Source organism: Halyomorpha halys, unplaced genomic scaffold (genome assembly GCF_000696795.3).
Source record: "Halyomorpha halys isolate HHAL.00 unplaced genomic scaffold, Hhal_1.1 Scaffold612.1, whole genome shotgun sequence".
NCBI lineage: Eukaryota > Metazoa > Arthropoda > Insecta > Hemiptera > Pentatomidae > Halyomorpha > Halyomorpha halys.
In genome coordinates, this window is record NW_027114055.1 from 10,639 (window position 1) to 34,639 (window position 24,001).

Here is a 24,001-nt window from a genome sequence, read left to right on the forward strand (position 1 = left end):
CCGTAGATTAATGCTTGAAGAAGTTTGTCTTGACCGTAGATTAATGCTTGAAGAAGTTTGTCTTGACCGTAGATTAATGCTTGAAGAAGTTTGTCAATAAAATAAATAAATAAATAAATATGGTTTTGTTTATTTATGTTGTTCTTTGCTGACCGCACCCCCCGACAAACTTCTTCAAGAATAAAACTTATTAATTTGTTCCAACTACTTTATTAATTAAACATAAACATTAAATGCATATTAAATTGTACCCTTTGATAACAATATGGGTGAAGTCCATCTGGAATGAGTTCTCCATACTTTAGTTGGCGTAGTATTTAATTCTGCTCCAACACTTCATACACTGCCAGATGGATTAGATTGTAATACTACTACTTTTCATAACAGTTTTTAGAAGCTAAAGATAGACTTGTTTGATAATCTATTATTCGGAAATCACCTGGCATATTCAAGACAGGCAGCATTAGCATTACCCGTTCAAAAACCATACACAAACACCATATCGGCGTATTCACCATTAGTATAAATTGAAGGCATAATGATGGGTACTCTGCGAAAGCCTCTTACAACCTGATAAATGTTATTGACAGATCCCAATGCTAATTTCAAATAGTATTAATTCTTATGTTGCCAATAGTTTTTATACAGTTAGGGATAAAAGTCCATATTAGTATTCTACCTAATCCATCTCCTGAACAAAGTGTTTGCAGACATACCTTCACTTTGAACAACATTTAATATGAATATTAATGTTTACATTTAATTAATAAAGTATAGAACAAATAAATAGGTTTTATTTATTTCATATAACCTAAGTAATTCATAACAATGAAAATCTTTAGGTATAAATATCTCCTAAACAAAGCGTTTGCAGACATACCTTCAGAGGAAATTATTTTTTTTGTTTTGAGGTCCTTAATTCATATTCAGGAGGTCATTAATTCAGTTTGGCCACTTAACCCTGAAATACCCTATATATTAAATTTACAAAAAGTGTTCAGATTAATCGAAGATTAATTTATGAGAGTTATCATATAATAATATCTTAAGGCTTAATGAATTCATTATATTAATAATGTATATTTATAAATAAATAGCTGAAATGGTACATCACAAAAAGTAAGCTGGGACAGGAGGAATCTATTGTTAGTATAGGTTCTTTTGTAACATGCACATCCTCTGCCATTCTTATTCTTTTTCAGGACATCCTGCCTTTTACTTCATAGCTGAGAAAGGGTCACTTGAAGGGAATGGTGTTATTGTTCAGAGCTACATTAGTTACATAATTCTAGTTAACAACCTCTAAGATCTGTTAGCACATCTCACCCCTTTAATATATAACGAGGGAATCTGTTGGTCTTGGCCCTATTTATTCCTATTCTCTAGAAACTTAAAATAGTCTATAAAGTTTCGAACCTCACACATCGACTTTTCTACCCTCTAGTTTGTCACTCTACTCTTGGTCCTAGCTTATACCCACTCTTTAGATTAAAGCATAAATATTTCTTATGTTAGAGATAAAAAGCACATTCTCAAATAGATGAGCAAGAGATTAGTTGAATAGAGTTGTTGAAGAACAACCTATGAGACAAGTTTGTAAATAAATATGTTTAGTTTCTATATCTTTTCATATCAAGTATTTTAAGTCTATCACAATCCACATTGCCGTAAAAATCGTAATTGAGCTTCTAAGTAGCCTGTGACAAGAGTATAATGTTTTATTTTTAGAATATGTATAATGAACAATAATAATAATTACTATCATAAAAACATTAATAATAGAACTAAAAATTAATAATTAATCAATAATAACTTCAGTTTTAGGTAATAATGGACAACTATTATAGTTTTTATTCTGGATTTTTTCTTTAGGAAGTCTGGTAAGTCAATTCAATAAAAAATTTTTGAGGTAAAAAACTTCCAATTTGAATGTAATTTATTTTAAATTAATATATTGTAGCACAACATTTCGGGACTATTGTTCCATATTCATGTACTTTAATAACCTACAAATAACAATAATCCACTATAACAATCTTCATATATGTGCATTACAATTATATTCACCTCATAAATCATATACATCTCATAATCAGTCAAAAATAGGAATTTCATAAAGGAAATCATGTCATATCTACATTGCTTTACACTGTTCTCACTTTTTTATCATTCCTTATTAGTGCATTCTTCTCCTCTCTTTAGCACAACCTTTGCTCTATATTTCTTGCTATCTCTTTGGACCTTATATCATGTCCAGCGTGCTGTTTGGTTACCTCCCTATTTATATGTCCCACTTTGCATATTAAATTAAACTTAGTGATTTTTTTTTAAACCCATTTATTTCCTCTGATTTTTATGTTTATATGTTGAGTCTATTTATAATATCGGCGCGTAATATGTATTCCTAGTGTTTAATGTCAGTTTTGTACTTTACTGTGTCTTGTATGTTTTTTGTTATATGTATAGCTTCCAGAAATCTTCCGCTTTTTGTGTTTTGTGCTGTATCTATTAACCAAGAAATTTTAAAATTATGTAATAAATTCCACAAAAGAAGTGAATTCACTGTTAAAATACCTCAAAATAAAAAAATAAGATTCCTGGATATGGGTATAATCATAGATGGACACAAAAAAACCACTAAATGGACTAAAAAATCTAATACAAGCAATAGATTACTTAATTTCTTTTCCAATCACCCATATTACCAAAAAGAGAACATTGCAAACAATTTAATTGACAGAGCAATAAACTTAACTGACAACATTTACATAGAAGACATTAAGACTGAAGTATACACCATGCTAATTGAAAACTTTTATCCCAAAAGATTGATAAATAGACTATGGTACAATAAAATGAATAACAAACATACAACCAGAAACAATACAGAAAGTAGAACACCGAAGAAAATAAAAACAATCAGAACAACAAAGCAAGATAAAACAGAAAAACCACCAAGTCAAAAAAGAATTACTGAATTCACAAAGAAATAAACAAAAAGATTACAGTGGACGATAATAGAGAAAAAGGACAAGATGAAACACTGAGTAACAGCAATAGTAAAAAATTCTTTATACTTCAATACATACCAGCCCTAACTAATAAAATAAAAAGGACACTGACAGAATATGATCATATAAATATCAGAACCAGTCAATACAATAACAATAAGTTACAGAGTAAGCTGTCATAACATGAAGACAAAGTTGATAAGATGGAAGAATTAAATGCAATTTACAAGATAGATTGTAAAAATTGTGAAAAAGTATACATTGGTGAAACATCAAAAAAACTGGAAACTAGAATCAAGCAACATACAACCAATTGTAGAAATGTTAAAAATATAAATTGCACAGCTTTGGCCTACCACAGCATAAAATTGAACCATGAATTCAACTTTGAAAACCCTAAACTAATAGATACAGCACATAACACAAAAAGCGGAAGATTTCTGGAAGCTATACATATAACAAAAAACATACAAGACACAGTAAACTACAAAACTGACACTTAACACTTAAATACACATTATGCTGACATTATATATAGACTCAACATATAAACATAAAAATCTGAGGAAATAAATGGGTTTAAAAAAAAAAATAACTTAGTTTAATTTAAAATACAAAGTGGGACATATAAATAGGGAGGTAACCAAACAGCACACTGGACATGAGATAAGGTCCAAAGAGATAGCAAGAAATATAGATCAAAGGTTGTGCTAAAGAGAGGAGAAGAATGCACTAAACTAATAAGGAATGATAAAAAAGTGAGAACAGTGTAAAGCAATGTAGATATGACATGATTTCCATTATGTAATTCAAATTTTTGACTGATTATGAGGTGAATATTATTGTATGAATGGTAATACACATATTGTTGTTTGCAGGTTATTAAAGTACATGAATATGGGACAATAGTCCCGAAATGTGCTACAATATGTTAATTTAAAATAAATTACATTCAAATTGGAAGTTTTTTAACTTCAAACATTTTTTATTCAATTATAGTTTTTATCATTACACAACACATAAGATGTCACTTAACTTAAAACTATTTATTTTACAAAAAATATTTATTATAATAGTTAAAGAGGATTTAATTTACTATAATTTGTTTTCTAACTTTTTTTTCTAGTACACATCAATCAGTAGATGTTTTGAATCAACCAGATTTCAGGCACCATTTTCAAGATGGGATGAATTTCTGTGGTGATGGTAGTAAACTTGTGTTTTTTAGGATGTCAAAATTTTTATTACCAAATTTATTATGTTTACTAATATTATATTTATACTTAATCATCTATATCAAGTTTCATATCTCCCGCAATTTTTTTACTTAACTTTATTTTCAATGCCCTACTGTCTGGGCTACTTGTGATTATGATCATGTTCAAAAAGTTTTGAATTTTTTGTCTCCTGGACCAGAATTTTTCAATCAGTGGAAAAAGGAATAGTACTAGACAATTGAAGATGGAGAAAATGGAGACTTTGAATTGAACTTAGCACCAGTTTGGGTGCTGAGTTCAATACAAGAATTGTTGGTTATACCTTAACCAATATTGGTCCAATTAAAATTGTTGCAAGCAATTAAGAAGGTTGAGGTGAAGTTTCTGTAGCATCTTCCTTAATATTAGTCCGATTAGAATACTTTCATCTTTATGTTAGCTTCCTAGACAATTTAATTATCTTTCAAATGAGCATCTAGAATGTTTCAGAATATGTATGATAATCAAATTATTCAAACACTAATAAATGTGAAAGGGTTTCCATGAGAACCAGAACAAGATACTTTCAAAATATTTATGAAAAACATTGATGCCAAGTTCAATACACTGTACCTTTGCTAATACTCGTCCGATTTGGAATTTTTTTTATTTTATAGTAAATTGTATTATCACTCACATGAACCAATAAGATTTAGTTTTCATTATAACTTTTTTCTGGCTTTTTATCAGATATTTACTCTACAAATGAAAAGCAACAGGAATCTAAGTAGAAGATATTAAGCCAGTTTCAACAAAATCTTTAATGTTGTTTACAAAGAAACAGGTTTTTCAACTGTTATACAATAACTACCTCGCTAGAATTGACCCTCTTTGTTATGGATTTCTGGAATTAAGGCAGTTCAAATGCAATTTACAGCCTAAAATATACATGACAACTTGAATTTTAGTTTCAGTTAATCATATTTCATTTCATCATTACCATCAATTATATATGCAGTCCACTAAATTCCAACCAACCAACCAAAAGTGAATGTGCCCCTGGCCTTCAGTTGAAGGCGTACTTCATACATAACTATATTTAGAATTATTCGATTTGAGGTTTTACTATCTTATAAAAATAAATTTTATTCAACAGATTTTTAAAAATTATTTCAACCTCAACTAATAAAACCCTTCATTTATTAAATTTTAGGACTTGTAGAAATAATAAAAACTAATCAAATTGAGAACATAGATTACTAAGGCAGTGTGTCATATGACCCAAATCGAGTACTGTCCATCTAGGAAGGTAAATCATCTTAGTATTAATCAAGTGTTATAATACAATTACAATATACTTCAGCCATATCATATGATTAAGTTCATAAGATTACTCTATAAGATGAAAAAAATATTTTACTTTCAAATAATGTATATCAAAATGAAGATGGAAAAATTAGTTCTATATAATTTGTAACAACAATATATAAATCACTTCATTCAGGAGTAAAACAGAATAATTTTTTTAATTATCTAAAATCTTCTAAAATAAATTTTCCTGAAACAATGTTTTTGAGGAAACTTTAGGTAAGAAACCACAATTAAAAACAATGAAGTATAGAAATCAAAACCGGAATAGAAAACAAAACTGTTGCATAGTAAATTTACAATGTTACCTCACAAGACATCAATGGTCCTTTACTCAAACCTGATATAACACCATATTTTATAGTTGTCAAAGTTTGAGGAGAAACATGAGCCAAATTTTCACTAGCTTCCTTTGAAGTATCTAAGTGCAAAATTTCAGGACTTCTTTCCGGTCTTAAAGATAGTGAAATATTTACATTATGTTCCTTGGAACCTGAAATTCAACATAAAATAGATTTATTTTTATTATAAATGAAAAAAAAAGTCAACTAATCTAATATATAGTTTTATTCAATGCTTTATAGACTTTTAACAGTTTAGGACTCCCTGTGATAAACAACCAATCAAATTTTTAAAGCTAATCATTTACAATCAACAATATTAAATCAGCTAACTTAAAAAAAAAAAAACTTGGAGCAATTAGCACTAATACAAAGAAAAAATTGGGGAAAATATTTAGCTAAAATTACATTTTAAGTCAGTGGTACTTTCTGGAGAAAAGCAACACAAATAAAATACAATTACGGTGGTTGAAGCGATTAAATGATGAAATCTCCACTTTTACACATATTTCTATGAACAATTTTAAGAGGGGGGAATCGATCTTTTATTTAATATTTCTTTCTAGCTACAAGCTATAACATACAAGTTTTTTTAAGTTCTGAAACTGTCACTGCCTTATATCCAAAATAAGTTGACAGTATTAAATGTCACTGTATTAACATAAAACAATTTAACATGGTAGAACAGGACTATAAAGCTATACTTCCATCTAAAATAGAAACTGGAAATGTGCTACTGAGAAGCTATAGCTCCTACTAATAGGAACCAAAGCCCCCTCTAATGTGCACCCTGTGATTTCTTCACCTTTTGTCATAGCTCAGGGGGTGCGTGTTGTGTTTGTCAAAATGAAGGCAATCCGGTAGGGGTTCAAAAGGAACCTTTGCTAGCCCAACCGTAAAAGGTAATGAAAGTTAATTATTATTATAATTATAATATAATAATATACGCTAAAGCTTCCTTCAGGGAATAGTGGAGCGAGCGACAATACCCTGTCGTCAAGGACCGCAAGGTTGCAATGTTTACCGGCCAACAGTTCGAACTCGAGCTTGGAGAAGAGACATTCTCCATCCGCGCGAAGTCAACAACAGAGACTAAGAAATGCAAAGAGGATGAAATGGACGCCAAATATGAATAAGGCTGTCATCCGGGCATACTACTTGGTAACAAAACTAGAAACTGACAAAAAAGGATATCTAAACCCTATACAGAGATACTGGCGTGAGTCATTTCCAGATATTGACATAGGCACACAGAGACTAAGTGATCAGGTCAGAGCAATACTGACGAGAAAGTTTCTATCTTCGAATGACCTCCAACAACTTAACTAAAGATGAAGTTCGTATGTTGATGGCCACTGAAAGAGATGTCAAGCTACCTGACCAAGCGATGAATGCAAGAACGGGTCCAGAAATTGGTAGAGCAAGTACAGCAGCCTGTGGTGAAGGTGCAGAGAACCAAGTAGATGACAAAGATATTGCAACTAGACTGAGTCGATCACTTTTGACCTAGCACATGCTTGAGGGAATACCGCTTTGGGAACGACCATAGTTACCTCGAATGCCGTACAACAAGACCACACTAAAAATAACCAATATAATGAATAGCATGCTTAAGGAAAATATAGCTCTAATTAGTGGTCTTGAAGATATCCCTCATTGGCTATATATTGCTGCCAGGACAGTTGCACTCGAGCTAGGGATAAAAATGAAAGATAAAAGTAAAAATAAACACCCAAAAGAAGGCAGGAAAATGCCTCCATGGAAGAGAAGACTTCGAAGGAGAATTAACAACTTAAGGGAAAAATTTGGAGTCAACTCAAACTACATCCAGGACCCCAAGCTGCAAGACCAAAGACAAAGAGGAAAATAGATGAAATCATAGTACAAAACTTGGGCACCTTATTGGAAAGTGAATTAATTGATAGGCTGACTCTTTATCTAGACAACCAGAGACAAAAGCTAGCTGTTTATTCAAACCGTTTACGGAGATATAGCGAGGCAGCTTTGCGTAGAAAACAAAATCAGCAGTTCAAGTAGAATGAACGCCAGTTCTATAAAAACCTTCTGCAAAAAGAAAAAATATCGAGCAAATACCCTGATGATATTGAAGTTCACTGGAAAAGTGTTTGGAAAAGCCGGGGAATCACCTGCGCTTCTGGATAAAAGAAGAAATGCAAAGTTTCCAGAATGCCTCTAATATGAATGAAGTGACAGTATCAGTGGAAGATGTTTCGAAAGCTGTCAGGAACATGAAAAACTGGAGGGCACCTGGACCTGACGGAATCCAAAATTATTGGATTAAAAGATTTCATTGCTAGCATGAGTTGCTAGCCCAAGGGTACCAGGAAATAATTGATGACACACAAATGCCCCCTGATGGTATCCCTTATATCCTTCCAAAGAAGAATGAATTAAACCTACGTCCTGAAGACTTCCGGCCAATAACGTATTTAAATGGTTTATATAAAATTCTCACTTCTATCCTGGCGACCAAGGTATACAAACACCTTGAAAATGAGAATATAATTCCAATAGAACAGCTAGGGTGCAAAAAGCGGGATAGGGGTTGTAAGGAGCTCTTAGTTAAGGATTCGTTCATTGCTGAACAAGTCTCAAAAAAACAGTGAAGTCCTTCTACGGCTTGAATTGATTATAAAAAAGCCTTTGACTCTGTTCCACACAGATGGCTACTAAAAGTATAAGATATATACAAGATTCAAACTAATGTAAGCAAACTCCTTTCAAACCTGATGGCAGGATGGAAAACTACGCTGAAAGTTGGAGCTACCTGCTCGGCCAATCAAATCAAAACACTGAGAGGAATATACCAAGGGGATTGTCTAAGCCCAATTTGGTTCTGCATGGCGCTATTTCCATAGAACAGGATTCTTCGAAAGAATAAGGAGGGACATAAACTTGTCATCAACGACAAAGGGACCACAGTCAGCCACAGCTGGTACATGGATGACCTCAAACTATAAGCGAAAAACAAAGAACTACAAAATATGGTTGAAGCTGTGTCATCTTTTACAAGAGACATAGGAATGTCATTTGGCCTAGATAAATGTGCAGTGCTCCATGTAACCAAGGAGAAAGTGGTTAGTAAACAGAACATCCTGGTTAATGAAGAAGAGCACATAAAGGAACTTGAAGCTAATTATTATAGCTAAATAAATTATAAATATAATATATATAAATATTTAGACATGCAACAGCGCCTTAAAATATCCCAAAAAGATATGCAACAAGAATTTCTAACAATGCACAAAATTAGACAACAAAAAGTGCTCAAAACCCTACTAGCTGGGAAGCAAAAAATCAAGGCCATTAACACCTGGGCAATACCTGCTCTTAGTTATAGCTTTGGCATAGTGCAATGGTCAAATACAAGCCTACAGGAGATGGATCGCCTTGTACAAACAACTCTCACACAAGAACGGACCCACTACCCAATACCCTCTAAAGTTCATCTGCATTAACCTAGAAAAGAAGGAGGACGTGGTTTGCTAAATATTGAAGAAGCTTGCCACAAACAGGAAGAAACCCTACGCCAATAACTTCTCTCAAAAACAGCAGGGGTTTATCTCGCTATCACAAGGATGGACTCTGCTTTAACTGCACTTAATCAGCGCAAAGGTGTTGAATCAACAATCGTATCACAAAATTAATGACTGGCAGAATGGAAAAGCAAGTCTCAGCATGGGAGATTCTATAGCCAACTGAACGAAGCATCCATAGAAGAAGAGGCTATTCTTGAAGGCTATTCTCCGAGACAGAGGGATTTGTGGTTGCTATTCAAGATCAGGTTATTGTCACCAGATCATATAGGAAGCATTTGTTAAAAGACACAACAACACCAGATAAGTGTCGATTATGCTCAGTAACGCTCGAATCAATCCAACATATCACTGGTGGATGTGGAGTGCTAGCTGGTACTGAATATCTGCAGAGGCATAACAATGTGGCCAAAATTTTGCATCAGGCTCTGGCTGCGAAGTACAACCTAATTGAAGATAAGAGCCCTTGTAATAACAAGTACCACCCAAATAAACTCCTCCACAAAGGTTCTCTCAGGCTATATTGAGATGAATCAATTATTACAGACCATACAGTGCACCATAATAAGCCAGACATCCTCCTTATAGACCTAAAAAAAAAGAAAGCGGAACTTATTGATGTTGGGATCCCCAACGATAATAATATAAGCTCCACTGTGGGAGGAAAACTGAGGACATACCAGGAATTGGCAATAGAATTGAAAGAAATATATAAATTGGAGAATGTTACCACTACTCCATTCATAATATCAACGAATGGTCTCATACCAAAATCAACAGTGGCAGGCATGAATGGTTTGGGGGTACCTATAGACGTGCTTAGAGAAGCTCAACAGTCAGTTCTCTTAGACACTGCAAGTATAGTGCGAAAATTTTTAAATATTTGAAAATAAATCAACAAAAATATGAAGGTGGTTGGACTTCTAGGTCTCCCACCTTAAATACTCAACCCACAATAGCGAGAATAACCGACCATAATAATAATAACATTCTTTATTTATGCTGGGATTGATCCCTTTAGAATAATATACAGGCATCAAAATTAGGCTTTAGAGCCTTAGAGTGAAATACAAAATAAAAATGAAATTATAAAACGTCATAGAATATAATAAAATAATGAATTTAAAAAGATAAAAATGAACAACAATAATTAACAGAATATATAAAATAAGAATAGAATAAATAAAGTAAAACCAAATGTCATATCATAAAACATAAGATAACAAACACTTCTAATAATAAGTAATAGAAAAAAAAATGATAAAAATCAAATATAATTAAATTAAAAATAATAAATGGAAAGGTATAATTTCTGATATTGTACATATTTACAAGAATAAACAAAAATCTGAGACATTAAGAACAGAAAATATATAAACCTTGTTTGAAACTTTCAATTGTTATTCTTGAATTGAATTCCGGAATTGGGTGGACAGAAGGTGGTCGAAGATGCGGGATTTGAAGGTTGGAAGGGTATCAGAACTACAAATGAAAGAGGGAATAGAATTCCATAGGGATCAGGAAAGATCTACCAAAGGCTGCGGTTCGATGGGCAGTTACATATAAGTCTGAAGGGCGTGAGCAGGTATTGCGGGAATGCACTGAGGATTTAAATTGAAGGATATTAGAGATGGACGGCGGGATTGGATAATTTAGTAGAGGAAGATAGTAAGAAAATATTTATGATGGAAAGAGGAGTAAAGCCACTTGAATTCTTCATAAAATCGGGTGACAGAGGCGTCCCTGGGGACCCCAAAGATGAATCATACAAAGCAATTAATTAACTATTATAATTTTGTTTCGAGATCCCCAGAGACAACCACACAGCAGTAATAAAAGTGGGGGACAAGGAGCCAACAGGTTTCAAAAGGAAGCAGGTGATGAAGATAATTTAAATGTTTTAGGGTGGAGAAAGTACGACGGGAAATATCGGAGACGTGGTTTTTCCAGGAATGAATTTGGTCTATAGTGACACCAAGGTTTTTAATCTATAGATGGAATTGTATTGAATTATTGTTTAGGAATAAGGCTGGAATATGAGGAATAGTTTTCAAGATATGATTGGACTGCCTATTACGACTGCCTTAGTCTTCTCTGCATTCAACTTAAGCTTGTTTTCTTGTGCCCAGTAACTAATTTAATTCAAGTCTTCTTGAAGCTTCTCCGTGGCAGCTAATAGGTCAGAAGGTGGAAAGGAAAGGTAAATTTGGAAATTATCAGCGTACAAATGGTATTGAGAATGTCGGATAAGGAGGGGAAGGTCATTGATGTATTCAATGGCAATGGGCAAAAAGGGTGGTGGAAAGCGATGAACCCTGGGGGACACCACAGGTAAGGGGTTAAGTCAATGATGGTGGTTTATCTGGAACCACTACGTACTGCGCCCGATCGGAAAGGAACGATTGAAACCAGCACAAAGCACTGTTGGATAGAGGAAGTTAGTTTTGTAGTTGGTTAAGAAGGATGTTGTGGTCAACCTTGTCAAATGCTTTGGAGAAATCAAGGAGGATTAAGATAGTTAGGTTTTGGTGTTCCATGGCAGCTTGGAGGTCATGGGTTATTTTAAGGAGAGCGAATTGTGTTGAATAGCCAGGTCTATCCAGTTCTTCTAGGAAGTTTGAGAGTTGGTTTTGAACAAGGCATTTTAACGGTTTAGAAAGATTAGAGAGGAGAGAAAAAGGGCAGAAGTCATTAGGTGAAGAAGGATTTGGGATTTTATTTAATGGTCGAACTAAAGCGGTTTTCCAACGAGAAGGAAATGTGGCATTTTGCAAGGAAAAATTGTATATACGATAAAGTACAGGAATAAGGACTGGGAGACAGGATTTAATCAACTTAAAAGGAATGTTGTCCGGTCCATGATCGTTGGTATGGGATCTTAGAATAGTGGCTAGTAATTCTTTGTAAGTTATGTGGGGAAAAAAGAAATTTTCAGGATTGAAGGTGTTATTTGGAATTTCAGGAAAGACTGATGGATCAGTAGCATGACATGTGAAATGTTTGTTGAGATCATCATCATTGAGGTTATTAGAAAAGAGTTGAGGTTATTGGATTCTGGAAGGGATAAATTTTGGAGTATTTTCCACTTGGATTTAGGATCGGGAGCATTGGAGAGGGCATGATGAATGCGAAGGGATTTGGAACGTCGAACTGCTAATTGGGTTGCATTACAGAGTAGTTTAAAATGTGTATAATCTGCAGACGGGCGGGTATGATGAAATTTGCGTCAAGCTGCTTCTCTTTGTTTTATCATTGCATTCATTTCCAAAGTAAGCCAAGGTGCAGTTGGATGGCGTAAGGTTTGGGTTTTGAGAGGAACATGGATGTCTGATATAGATTGCAGATGTGAACTGAGAGTGGATACCATCAGGTCGATGGAATTATAGGAGTGTATTATGTCCCACTGGACGGAATCAAGGTCAGGTTGAAGGGATTCATAGGAAAGGAGGTCCAGATTACGGTACATGATTTTAAGAGTAAAGCATTTGACTGGTAGGTCGAACAATATTTGGATAAAATCGTAAGATAAGAGGAAGGGAACAGGGTGCTGGGAAGAGGAAAGGATTTTCACAGGAGAGTCACAGATAAAAAGGTCTAACCAGATGTCAGAGGATTGTGTGTAGGAGAAAAAGGAACAAGGTAAAGATAGAGGGAAAATATTACAGCAGTAAGAAAGGATTTATCACTGGATTGAGAGAGCATGTTGGTGTTAAAATCACCAGTGATAATAATATTGGAAAAAGTAGAAACGAGTTGGACAAGAGAGGATTCAAAGATGTTATCGAGTGGAGCTCTGGGAGTTCGATAAACGATGGCAAATATCAAGGGAGAAGATATGGTTGAAATTTCGACAAATATGTATTCTGCATGAGGAATAATAGGAGAAGGGGAAGCAAAGCAGGATTTTGATCTTAAGACTAACATGCGAAAACAACCCAACACCACATCCAGTGCAATCGGATTTGTCATGGCGTAAGAAAGCGTAATTGGGAATAGAAACTTGAGAGGAAGGAATAAATGGTTTAAGCCAAGTTTTGGATACAGCTATTATATGGTAAAAATTGTCGAGGAAGTACTGTTTAAATTCATCGAAGTGGGCAATAAGGGATTGTGCATTAACATGACAGGAACTGAGGACATTAGTCATAACTGTGAGGTGGTAAATGGAAAAGTAAGAAGAAGGATAAAGGTTGAGGGACAGAGAATAGCAATATTTTATTTACTGTTACAATTATATAGAGTGTAACAAAAATAAGAAATTGAAAACAAATTGTTGCTTGAATTATCAAAATTTGGAAAAAATAGTGATTGAAGATTGAGAAATAAAATAAATAAGAGATGTAAATAGAGAAAATTGTATATGTGCTAATATTAAAATGTCGTTTTCATCCCAACCTAAGTGGAGAGTGGAGAAATCCCTTTCAGCTCTTCTTTGCCGCACCAGCTCATCTCTTAGTGTTTGATAGACGAATCTCACAATAGGACCCGGCGCTCCTTCCTGTTTAGACCTGAGCCGTACCACATGGTCCAGATCGTCCGGACACAGCCTCACACCCAGGCCTGCACCAATACTGAGAACCGTTCCCACTACAGTCTCTCCCTGCTTCTCGGGAATTCCCCTAATCTCTACAGTATTATTTGGGTGATTCTGTTCCACCTGATTAATTCTAACTTCAAGGCCACATATTTTAGCTTTAAGATTGTTGTTCTCTAAGGATAATTCTTCGATTATATTCTTCTGCTGGTCCAGGAGGGCTTCAATCTTCTCTAGCCTTTCTAAATTTTCGAAAGAAAGCTCCGACTACTTCTGAAGGGAGTCCTTTATATCTTTGAGCTCATCGACAAGCCCCTTTAAGAGATTAATCCTCGTGCTAGGCTCATTTCCTTTCAACCCCCCCCCCCCCAGGCCCTGATTCACACATACATTTTTTATGAATATCTGGTTCAGAGCAATCAAGTTTGATGCATTTGTTGTAAAATATACTCTGACATGTTATGCATGAAATTTTCATTTTTTTGTCTCTCGAAATAGCTTTATTGCAGGTCTTACAAATAACCATCTTGAAGATTAATAAATGAATAAAATTAAAAAAATAAAAATGAATGGAGTTTAAAGGAATAGAAGGAGGCAAATAAAAATAAAAACACGTATCAGATTGTTGGTTTACGAGAGCCACTGTCAGATCAAGCCTTCTGTTAAACTAATCCCCAATACTCTTGTACTGAGCAACCGATTTCTTCAATATCTTCTCTGATAATTACAGTGTCTAGAGCCACAATGTTTCATGAAATGAAACACACAATGTTTCACCAAGATTAGCCTAATAATTTATATAGATTTTTTTGGAATCTTCGCTAGCTGCTAGTTGAAGAGAGAAGGAGACACAAGAGTGATGTTTACTGCACGAGTGATACTCTAAGGCTGATATAATACATTAAATCAAATAGAAAAGACTTAAAACATTTTAAACTATGGTGTCTAAGATGACATAAATATAACAATAAAAATGACATGAAAATGAACAGTGTAAATTAAAAGAAGTTGAAATGAATAGAATACAATATTTATAATAACTAAAGTGATGAGTAATATATAAAAATAATTTATGTAAACTTTTTAGATTATGTTTATTTTTATTATTCATGACTTTATTTGCTACTAATATTTTATTCTATTCTTTTCAACTTCTTATAATTTATTATGTTTATTTTCATATCATTTTTATAATTTTCTTTAAGTCATCTTGTAGTCTGTTTTGTATATTGTCTACTTAGCCCTGAAAAAGACTTGCAATGTGGGTCAAAATGATGGCTTCTGATAAATATTTTTTTACTATTTCGAGTTCTTTTTGGACTTCCACTTGGATCATCTTATCCTTCAATCATTAGAAATAATTAACAATCTAATTAAGACGGGCAGGAAAATAACTAGAGGGAAAAATAACATGCAATATAACATAAAAAATAAGTAGTCAAAAGAAAAAGAGTATAAAGTAGAGAGAAGAGTCAAGTAGAAATAGTCATAATGTCAGAGTTAATTATGTTTGATGAGGTTTAGGATACATCTGTAAGGGAGATACCATTTTTATCAACATTATGGATAACTGGTTTTTCTTCTAGATGGATATGGAGGGTTTCAGATAGGCGTTTTTTATGGTTAGGGACTGTAGTGAAGATAGAAGCTTACCAATGAAGCTATGGAAATGGTGATCTTCTTTAACAAAGTTAAGAGGTTTTTCTCTGTAAACAATCTGCAACGGACCCATATCCACTTCAATTTTATAATCTGTTCTTAATCTATCTTTTATAATCTCTAAATGAAGTTCACCCATTCCTTAAAAAAAAAAAAAATAATTTGACATGTGTTTCAAGAAAAATACTTTTGGAGATAGTGAAGCAAAAGTAGTAAACATAATTTGATAAAATTAATAATTATATCATTTTCACACTAAATTCATTATGAAACTTTAATGTGTTCTAACACACCTCTGCATACAAATGCGTTTAAAAAATTTTTGTAAAGTATAAATTAGGAATAAAATTGGTTATGATCATTAATAAATAAAATAAAAACAATTTCAGTATTTTCTGATAATCCCATTTTTCAAATATTAACACTTTAATTAGCAATTGGAAGATTTTGTTTCAAAATGAAATAAATATTTATATTGATTTCATAACCCTTAGAACACAGTTTTCGGAGTTTTAGAAATACCTTATAAATACAATTTTTTCCACTACATTTGGACAACTCTGATGACTGTTTAGATTACAAATGAGCAGAAATTTGGTATGTAAGGTTATTTTTGAGAGAGAACAATACTATAAAAGTAGAACTGAATTTCAATCAAAATTTTGTCGTGTAAAAATGATTTTCATTGTTATTAAGGGTTTACACACCTCTACATCCCCTCGAAATTGAGTTATAGGGCTGAAAATTTGAATGATAATTGACTTGTTGTTAAAAAAGTGGCTTTTAGGAGCCTCAACTTTTTTTTTCTACCTTCCCACTTTATTCCCCCAGTTGTTGGCTAATTGTAAGGCCGAATTGAGGTAGAGGGTTGACAATTTTTGTGTCTACAGTCTTATGATTTAACTTCCAATAGTGTGCCATAAACGACAATTTGGATATGATATTTGGCATGGCCACCCCAGCATGTTTTGTTTATGTTTGGCCCAGTTGACTAAATATATCTCTCAGGTATGTGATTGTAAGCTAAGGGTTTAATTGAATTGGTCATGAAGAAGTCCCTTTTGGGCACTCAACTTTTTTTTCCCACTTCTGCCTTTTTTTCACAGTTTTCAAGCATTAATGGAACAATTAAACAATTTTGCTTCTGTTTTCAAAACTAAAATAAGAGGACAGTACAACTTTAATTACGAAGATCTGATGCTTTTGTAAACCTCTGATAACAGTGAATTGAAATAATATAGTAAGTTAAGTAATATTTTCACATAAAATTTTAACTTATTTTAAAATTATTTATTCTGCCATTGTGTTAAAATTTACATTACAAATAAGAATATCCTACATTGAAAATTAGACTTATATTATTCATATGATAGCTTGTTAATGTATGATAAAAAATAACAGTACAATTAATATAAACTTAAAAAATAATGTAGACACAATAAAGCTTAAAAACAATAATTATTTAAAGTTTTAAATAACCTTTTATAACATGCCATACTAATACTTAAATGTAAATTCATATTTTGAATTACTGAAAACAAAAAAGTTGTGCCTAGCAATAGCAGTTTTAAATCCTTCCTTTACATACTTTAGCCTCGATTTTCATCACTGATTTTCAATGGATAATTTTTTTTATTTTAACTTTTACAAAGTAATGACTGTTTATCTGGTGATGAACTTTTCTGTTCCTTTAGAGGTCTACTATCACCACTTCCTGAAATATTTCCAGTCAATTCAAGGACACCCCATTTGTATATGTTGTTTAATAAATCATAATTTAAGTATAAAATTATAAAAGAGTTTGCTCCATTGATGCAAGGACAATAAGAAAAAACATGATTGCAAATAATGCTTCCAATCTGTTTTTTAGCGTCATGCAGACATACTTAGTCAATACTGTTGTGATTCAGTTAGTGATACTTTTTATATATTTTATCATTCATTCACTTGGTCATTAAGAATATAAAATTGCAAATATATATATATGATATATGAACAATTGATGTGCATTTTGATTGATACACCTTGTGGCAACAGCTCATAAAAGATCACAAGCTTAAAATCCCACCATACAGAAAGCATTATCTTCTTTGGGTGCAATCCCGCTTTAGATGTGGTTCTTTGATGGGTCTCCAAGATTTTTTTCGCACCACATTATCGTAGAAAATCCACTTTTCATCCCCTGTCACAAGTCTTTTAAGAAATAGATCGTTTTCTTGACATTTCCACAGTGATTCGCAAATGGAAATGCGTGTTGCTAAGTTAGCTTCGGTCAGAGAGCGGGGGACCCAAATATCAAGCCTAGAAACGTAGCCGAGCTTTCACAAATAATTTTCTATGCTTGTATGTGATACCTCTAGGACCTATACAATGTCTCGCACTGATAGGGATGGATTTTGATCAATACAAAAACCGAAAGGATTTATTTGTCAACCCTATACATTTGTATAAAATTACATCTGAGCACTGAACATAAGGCGAATCCAATGTAAGCTGGTGATTGATAAATATAAGATGCTTGATGACTGACAGATGAATAGAGAAAATAAGAGTGCATTGACTCATATGTCTTAAATACAAAGAACCATACAGGTGAAAGTAATAGAACAGAATGTAGGCTACAAAAGCACAACATAAAAAAGTCCTCAAATGGCAATTGATGGAAACAGAAAGACCTAGCACATCACTAAAGAGTAGAAGAGTAGAATTGTATCAATAAAACCATTAACTTTCTATTGATTTATTGAAGTTGGGGAATCGATTATCCAAATCTTCCAGAACTTGTGCTATTTACATAATAGTGATTCTCCTTGCTGCCTAATGACTATATCGATCAAAATTTACATGCTAATGATGTTTCATCAAAGGAACAATGGATTAAGCCATATAAGCTTAAAAAATTGAAGAAAAAGGATGAATGATAAATTAACCTGATGGGGGTAATGTCAATGATTATGACGTCAGTGGTAACGTTGGGTCTAATTGTCTAATAAGTAATGTGGAACTGTTTAGAACATTGTTTAATTACTTTTATTAAATAAAACCTGTAAAGAAATCCTAATTCTAATATAAATAGGCTAGAAACTCTAGCCGAAACGTCGGCACATTAAAATAAGTTAGTCATACTTATTTGTGTTTCATTGACCGCACCCCCAACCATCTTCTCCTCATTTATCATCCACGGTCAACTATCTCTCATAATTATGAAACACAAATAAGTTTATGTAACTTATTTAATTGTGCCAATGTTTCAGCTAGAGTTTCTAGCCTTCATCGGGGCTAGGAACAGAACAAGATAACAACCGATGAATATAGAAAATATAAACAAAGTGATATTTCTACAGAAAGGAATTAATAAAATGAAGTGATGAGAGAATTGGAAAATAAAATGTATACATAGGTAATTGAATAAGTAGGAAAAATAAAATAATTAAGGAAATAAAATAAAAATGAAGTTATATAATGTAAAGAAGTATGAATATATTAGTTATAACAATTTAAAAATTAAAATATGGAAAGAAAAATAAAATTAAGAGAAAGAAAATATATGTAACCATAATAATTGATAAAGAGGCAAAATATAAGTAAAGTTTAACAAAAGAAATGAATAGAAAAAAAAATTATTTTGAAAACTACAATAATAATATAATGTGGACATACGTGGTATGTGTGGTATAGTGGTAACTAATAACGTGGGTAAGGAAAATTGAGAAAAGAAGGGGTGGTAAAATAAAGATAGAGAAAAGATAAAAAGAAAATAAAACGAACCTGTTAGCTTGAAATATAACCGCCAAGTGGTTTACTGCGCCAAGAGCGGCCAAAATCCGAATTAAAAAAGACGTTACAAGAATGACTAAGTGTTTTTAAGAGGAAACATGACGAGAGACCAAATTCAACCAACACCTCAGGGACCTTTTACATTCCCAACAAATCAACTATCTACGTCCAGAAATCTTATTTCCTATATTTCTGTTACCTCACGTTTTTATGGACTTCCTAAAATTCATAGGCCAGATACTCCACTCCGTCCGATCACTTCTAATATCGATTCTCCGTCTGTTAAACTCAGCAAATTCTTACTTCCCTCTTTACAAATCTTCAGTCACAATAATTCATATTATATTCATAATTCCTTTCATCTCCGTGATCTTTTATTATCCTTCACTATCCCTGACCACTATATTCTTGTTTCTTTTGATGTAGAGAGTTTATTCACCAACATTCCAATAGACAAAGCCCTCCTTATCGTCGAAGCCAGCTGGACATCCATTAAACCCCACACTTCTCTTAACCGTTTTTCCTACCTTGAATCCTTTCAACTCGGTAGTAAATCTGGTTACCTTACCTTCCAGGGTCAGTTCGTTAACTAAATTTCAGAGCTGGCCATGGGAAATCTTATAGGTATTAGCTTTCATTTTTATATAACAATTTCATTATTTCCTTCAAACTACACACTGATTTCTTTGGCCCTACCTTCATATTGATGTCATTTCCTTTTTCAAATCTTAAAAATGCAGGCTAATTGCCTTTGTCCCATCTTTAAATAAATTAATCATTAAAATAATATCATAATTACATTACAAAATTTTTGTTTTTTAAAATTACATTTCCTACTTACATAACCTTTTCTAAATATTTTTTTCTTAGATTTCAACCTTTTATAAAACACTTTACTTCCTTCCTTCATTCACATTTGCAACTTAAAACAGAACCTACCTTCAACAGATTAGAACTCTGTTATCACCTTATCATATAACAATAATTTTTTTATCATTAATTTACATTTTTAATATAATTTAATTAACATTTACTACTAATTAATCTGCTTATAACACAAACATTTTTTAATATATTTAAAATCCATAATTAATTTATTCTTATTTTATGTGTATTTTTCTTAAACATACATATACCCCCCCCCCTATCTTTCTTCTAAAATTATTATTTTCTTTATAATGACTTGGACATTTTCAAAATCAAATTTATGCTTATTTTGAACAACATGTTGAACCAATGCTGTTTTTTGGGGTTCCTTTTCCATATTCTTTACATCATTTCCATGTTGATACATCTTTTCTTTTATATATTGTTTTGTTTCACCTATATATATGGCTGGACAATTAATACATGGAATTTTATATACTAATCCAGATTGATATTTACTGTCTATTGGGTCCTTTGTCCTGCTATTAAAATTTTTTAATATATTGTTTGGTTTGAAACTTAATGATATATCTTCCATATCATAATCCTTAAAGGACCTTTTTATTCCTTCTGACAATCCTTTTATATAATTACAACTATAGTATTTCTTATTTGTTTTTATCGCATTTTCATTTTTATTTTTGTCAATTTCTTTTATTTTGGATTTTTTGATATTTAATTCCCATATTTTCCTTATTAATCTTTTAAAACGAAAAATCCAGACCTATGGATCATAAAATCTGATAAAACAAAAGGGGTGGCTATAATGAAAAAAGAAGATTATAAATTGAAAATGGAAAACATCCTAAATGAAGATAATACATATAGAAGGTTGAGAATAGACCCTTTATCAGAAATAAATATAGATATTAAAAATATAGATGTTAAAAATGTTATAGAGGTAAAAGACAAACTGAAATTGATAAAGATAGAAAATGATGACATATTGGTGATTTATGATGCGGTATCCTTATTTACAAATATTCCTCTGAAAGTAGTTTATAATATCATAGGAGAAAGATGGGAAGAAATTGAAAAAGATACTGGAATAAAGAACATAAAATTATTTTTGGATAGGATTAAATTGTGTTGGGATATTTAAATATAATGGTGAGATCTATCGCCAAAATATGGGCCTTCCCATGGGTGGACTATTGAGTATTTATTTATCTGGTTTAGTAATGAATGACTTGATAAAAAAAGCAATTGAAAAATCAGGTTTAAAATTAAAGATTTTATTTAAATATATTGATGACATTTTCTGCGTTATAAAAGAAACAGATAAAGATAAGATGCTTCAATATTTAGATGATTATCATGAGAGGTTAAAATTTACAATGGAAATAGAAAAAGAAGGCAAGTTAAGATTCCTGTACATGTTAGTAATGAGCCAAGGAGATATATTATTAACAGAATGGACAAAAAAGGAAACATCAAATAATATAATTTTAAATTATTTATCCTGTCATCCTATTCACATGAAATGCAATGTTATTAATAACTTTTTTTAATAAGGCAATAAAAATAATGAATGAAATTAGATTGATGAAGATAAAGAAAAAATTATTTAATATGTTTCAAGAAAACTTTTATCCTAAAAGATTAATAAGGAAAATATGGGAATTAAATATTAAAAAAATCCAAAATAAAAGAAATTGACAAAAATAAAAATGCGATAAAAACAAATAAGAAATACTATAGTTGTAATTATATAAAAGGATTGTCAGAAGGAATAAAAAGGTCCTTAAAGGATTATGACATGGAAGATACATCATTAAGTTTCAAACCAAACAATATATTAAAAAATTTTAATAGCAGGACAAAGGACCCAATAGACAGTAAATATCAATCTGGATTAGTATATAAAATTCCATGTATTAATTGTCCAGCCATATATATTGGTGAAACAAAACAATATATAAAAGACAGGATGTATCAACATGGAAATGATGCAAAGAATATGGAAAAGGAACCCAAAAAAACAGCATTGGTTCAACATTTTGTTCAAAATAAGCATAAATTTGATTTTGAAAATGTCCAAGTCATTCATAAAGAAAATAATAATTTTAGATGAAGGATATTGGAATCGATTTACATCTCAGAAAATATAAATTATACTGTCAATTTCAAATCAGACTCTAAGGGACTGAACCACCATTATTCGGAATTTTAAGCAAAATAAATCTGTAATTATTATATACAAAAAGGATGATAAATAAATGTTCAGATCCTTAAATTGAACAAATGTATAAATGGAATAAAAATACACTAATAAAAGTATGAATAGATGAGTAGATATGTTAAAAAATAAGATTAAAAAAAAGGGGTATGTATGTTTAAGAAAAATACACATAAAATAAGAATAAATTAATTATGGATTTTAAATATATTAAAAAATGTTTGTGTTATAAGCAGATTAATTAGTAATAAATGTTAATTAAATTATATTAAAAATGTAAATTAATGATAAAAAATTATTGTTATATGATAAGGTGATAACAGAGTTCTAACCTGTTAAAGGTAGGTTCTGTTTTAAGTTGCAAATGTGAATGAAGGAAGGAAGTAAAGTATAAAACCTTTTTATAAAAGGTTGAAATCTAAGAAAAAAATATTTAGAAAAGGTTATGTAAGTAGGAAATGTAATTTTAAAAAACAAAAATTTTATAATGTAATTATGATATTATTTTAATGATTAATTTATTTAAAGATGGGACAAAGCCAATTAGCCTGCATTTTTAAGATTTGAAAAAGGAAATGACATCAATATGAAGGTAGGGCCAAAGAAATCAGTGTATAGTTTGAAGGAAATAATGAAATTGTTATATAAAAATGAAAAAACTTTTTGTAGGTACCCTTGAGGTCGATGGCCTGGGGGTCGAAACGTTGAATAAGTTGTAAAGAATAAAGTTGAGAGAAAAAAAAAAAGGATCAAATTTGTTTTAAATTAAAAATAAACTAAACCACTCTCAAACAAGAATATATAAAATAATTAATCTAATATCGATATTTCTATTAAACACAATATCGAAATATGGTTTCTAATCTCTGATATTTATATTCATAACAATGTCGAATATCTAATGGAATATGAATTTATCAAAAGAGAATATCAAAATAGTATTTTTATATTTTTCATATTTTTTTTAGCTGGGAATTACTCATATTTCTGTATGTACAATTAGCCTAAATATACGATTAGAGTTATATTACATTGGAGCGTATATGAAAAATATCGATATTTCGATATTATCGGTTACTGGATATCGATATCAAAATATCGGATATCGGAGACAAAATATCGATATTTCAATAATATCAAAATCGATATCCCATCCCTAGTATAAAGGGGTTGTGAAGAATTAGGTGAAGTGGTGAAACGATTTTTGTAGTTGTATATATTGTAATAATTTATAAAAAATATAAAATTAAAATAATAAGAATCTGAATAGTTTTTAAACTTTTTTCAAATATGAAAGAATAACTTGGGTTCAAATTGAGAACATTAATATCAAATGGATAATAAAATTTATTCAAATTTAATAATATAAAAGACTCTTAATCTCAGGGCGTGTTGTTACTAGACAATCAGAACAGGCATTTACAATAATTTCAATTAATTAAATTTTATCTG

At 31.5% G+C, this 24,001-nt stretch overlaps 1 protein-coding gene across 4 annotated transcripts in view; it reads right to left on the reverse strand.

The window, feature by feature from the left end:
- Positions 1-24,001, reverse strand: part of mRRF2 (mitochondrial ribosome recycling factor 2) — a 152,760-nt gene that overhangs the window by 5,115 nt on the left and 123,644 nt on the right. For 3 of the 4 annotated variants that reach the window (XM_067051305.1, XM_067051303.1, XM_067051306.1), the window contains 2 exons: positions 15,661-15,807; positions 5,884-6,068 (listed from right to left, as the gene is read on the reverse strand). In XM_067051305.1, coding sequence (XP_066907406.1) covers positions 5,884-6,068; positions 15,661-15,807 — 332 coding nt within the window. The remainder of the gene's footprint in view (positions 1-5,883; positions 6,069-15,660; positions 15,808-24,001) is intronic. The other variant, XM_067051304.1, reaches the window with a different exon arrangement.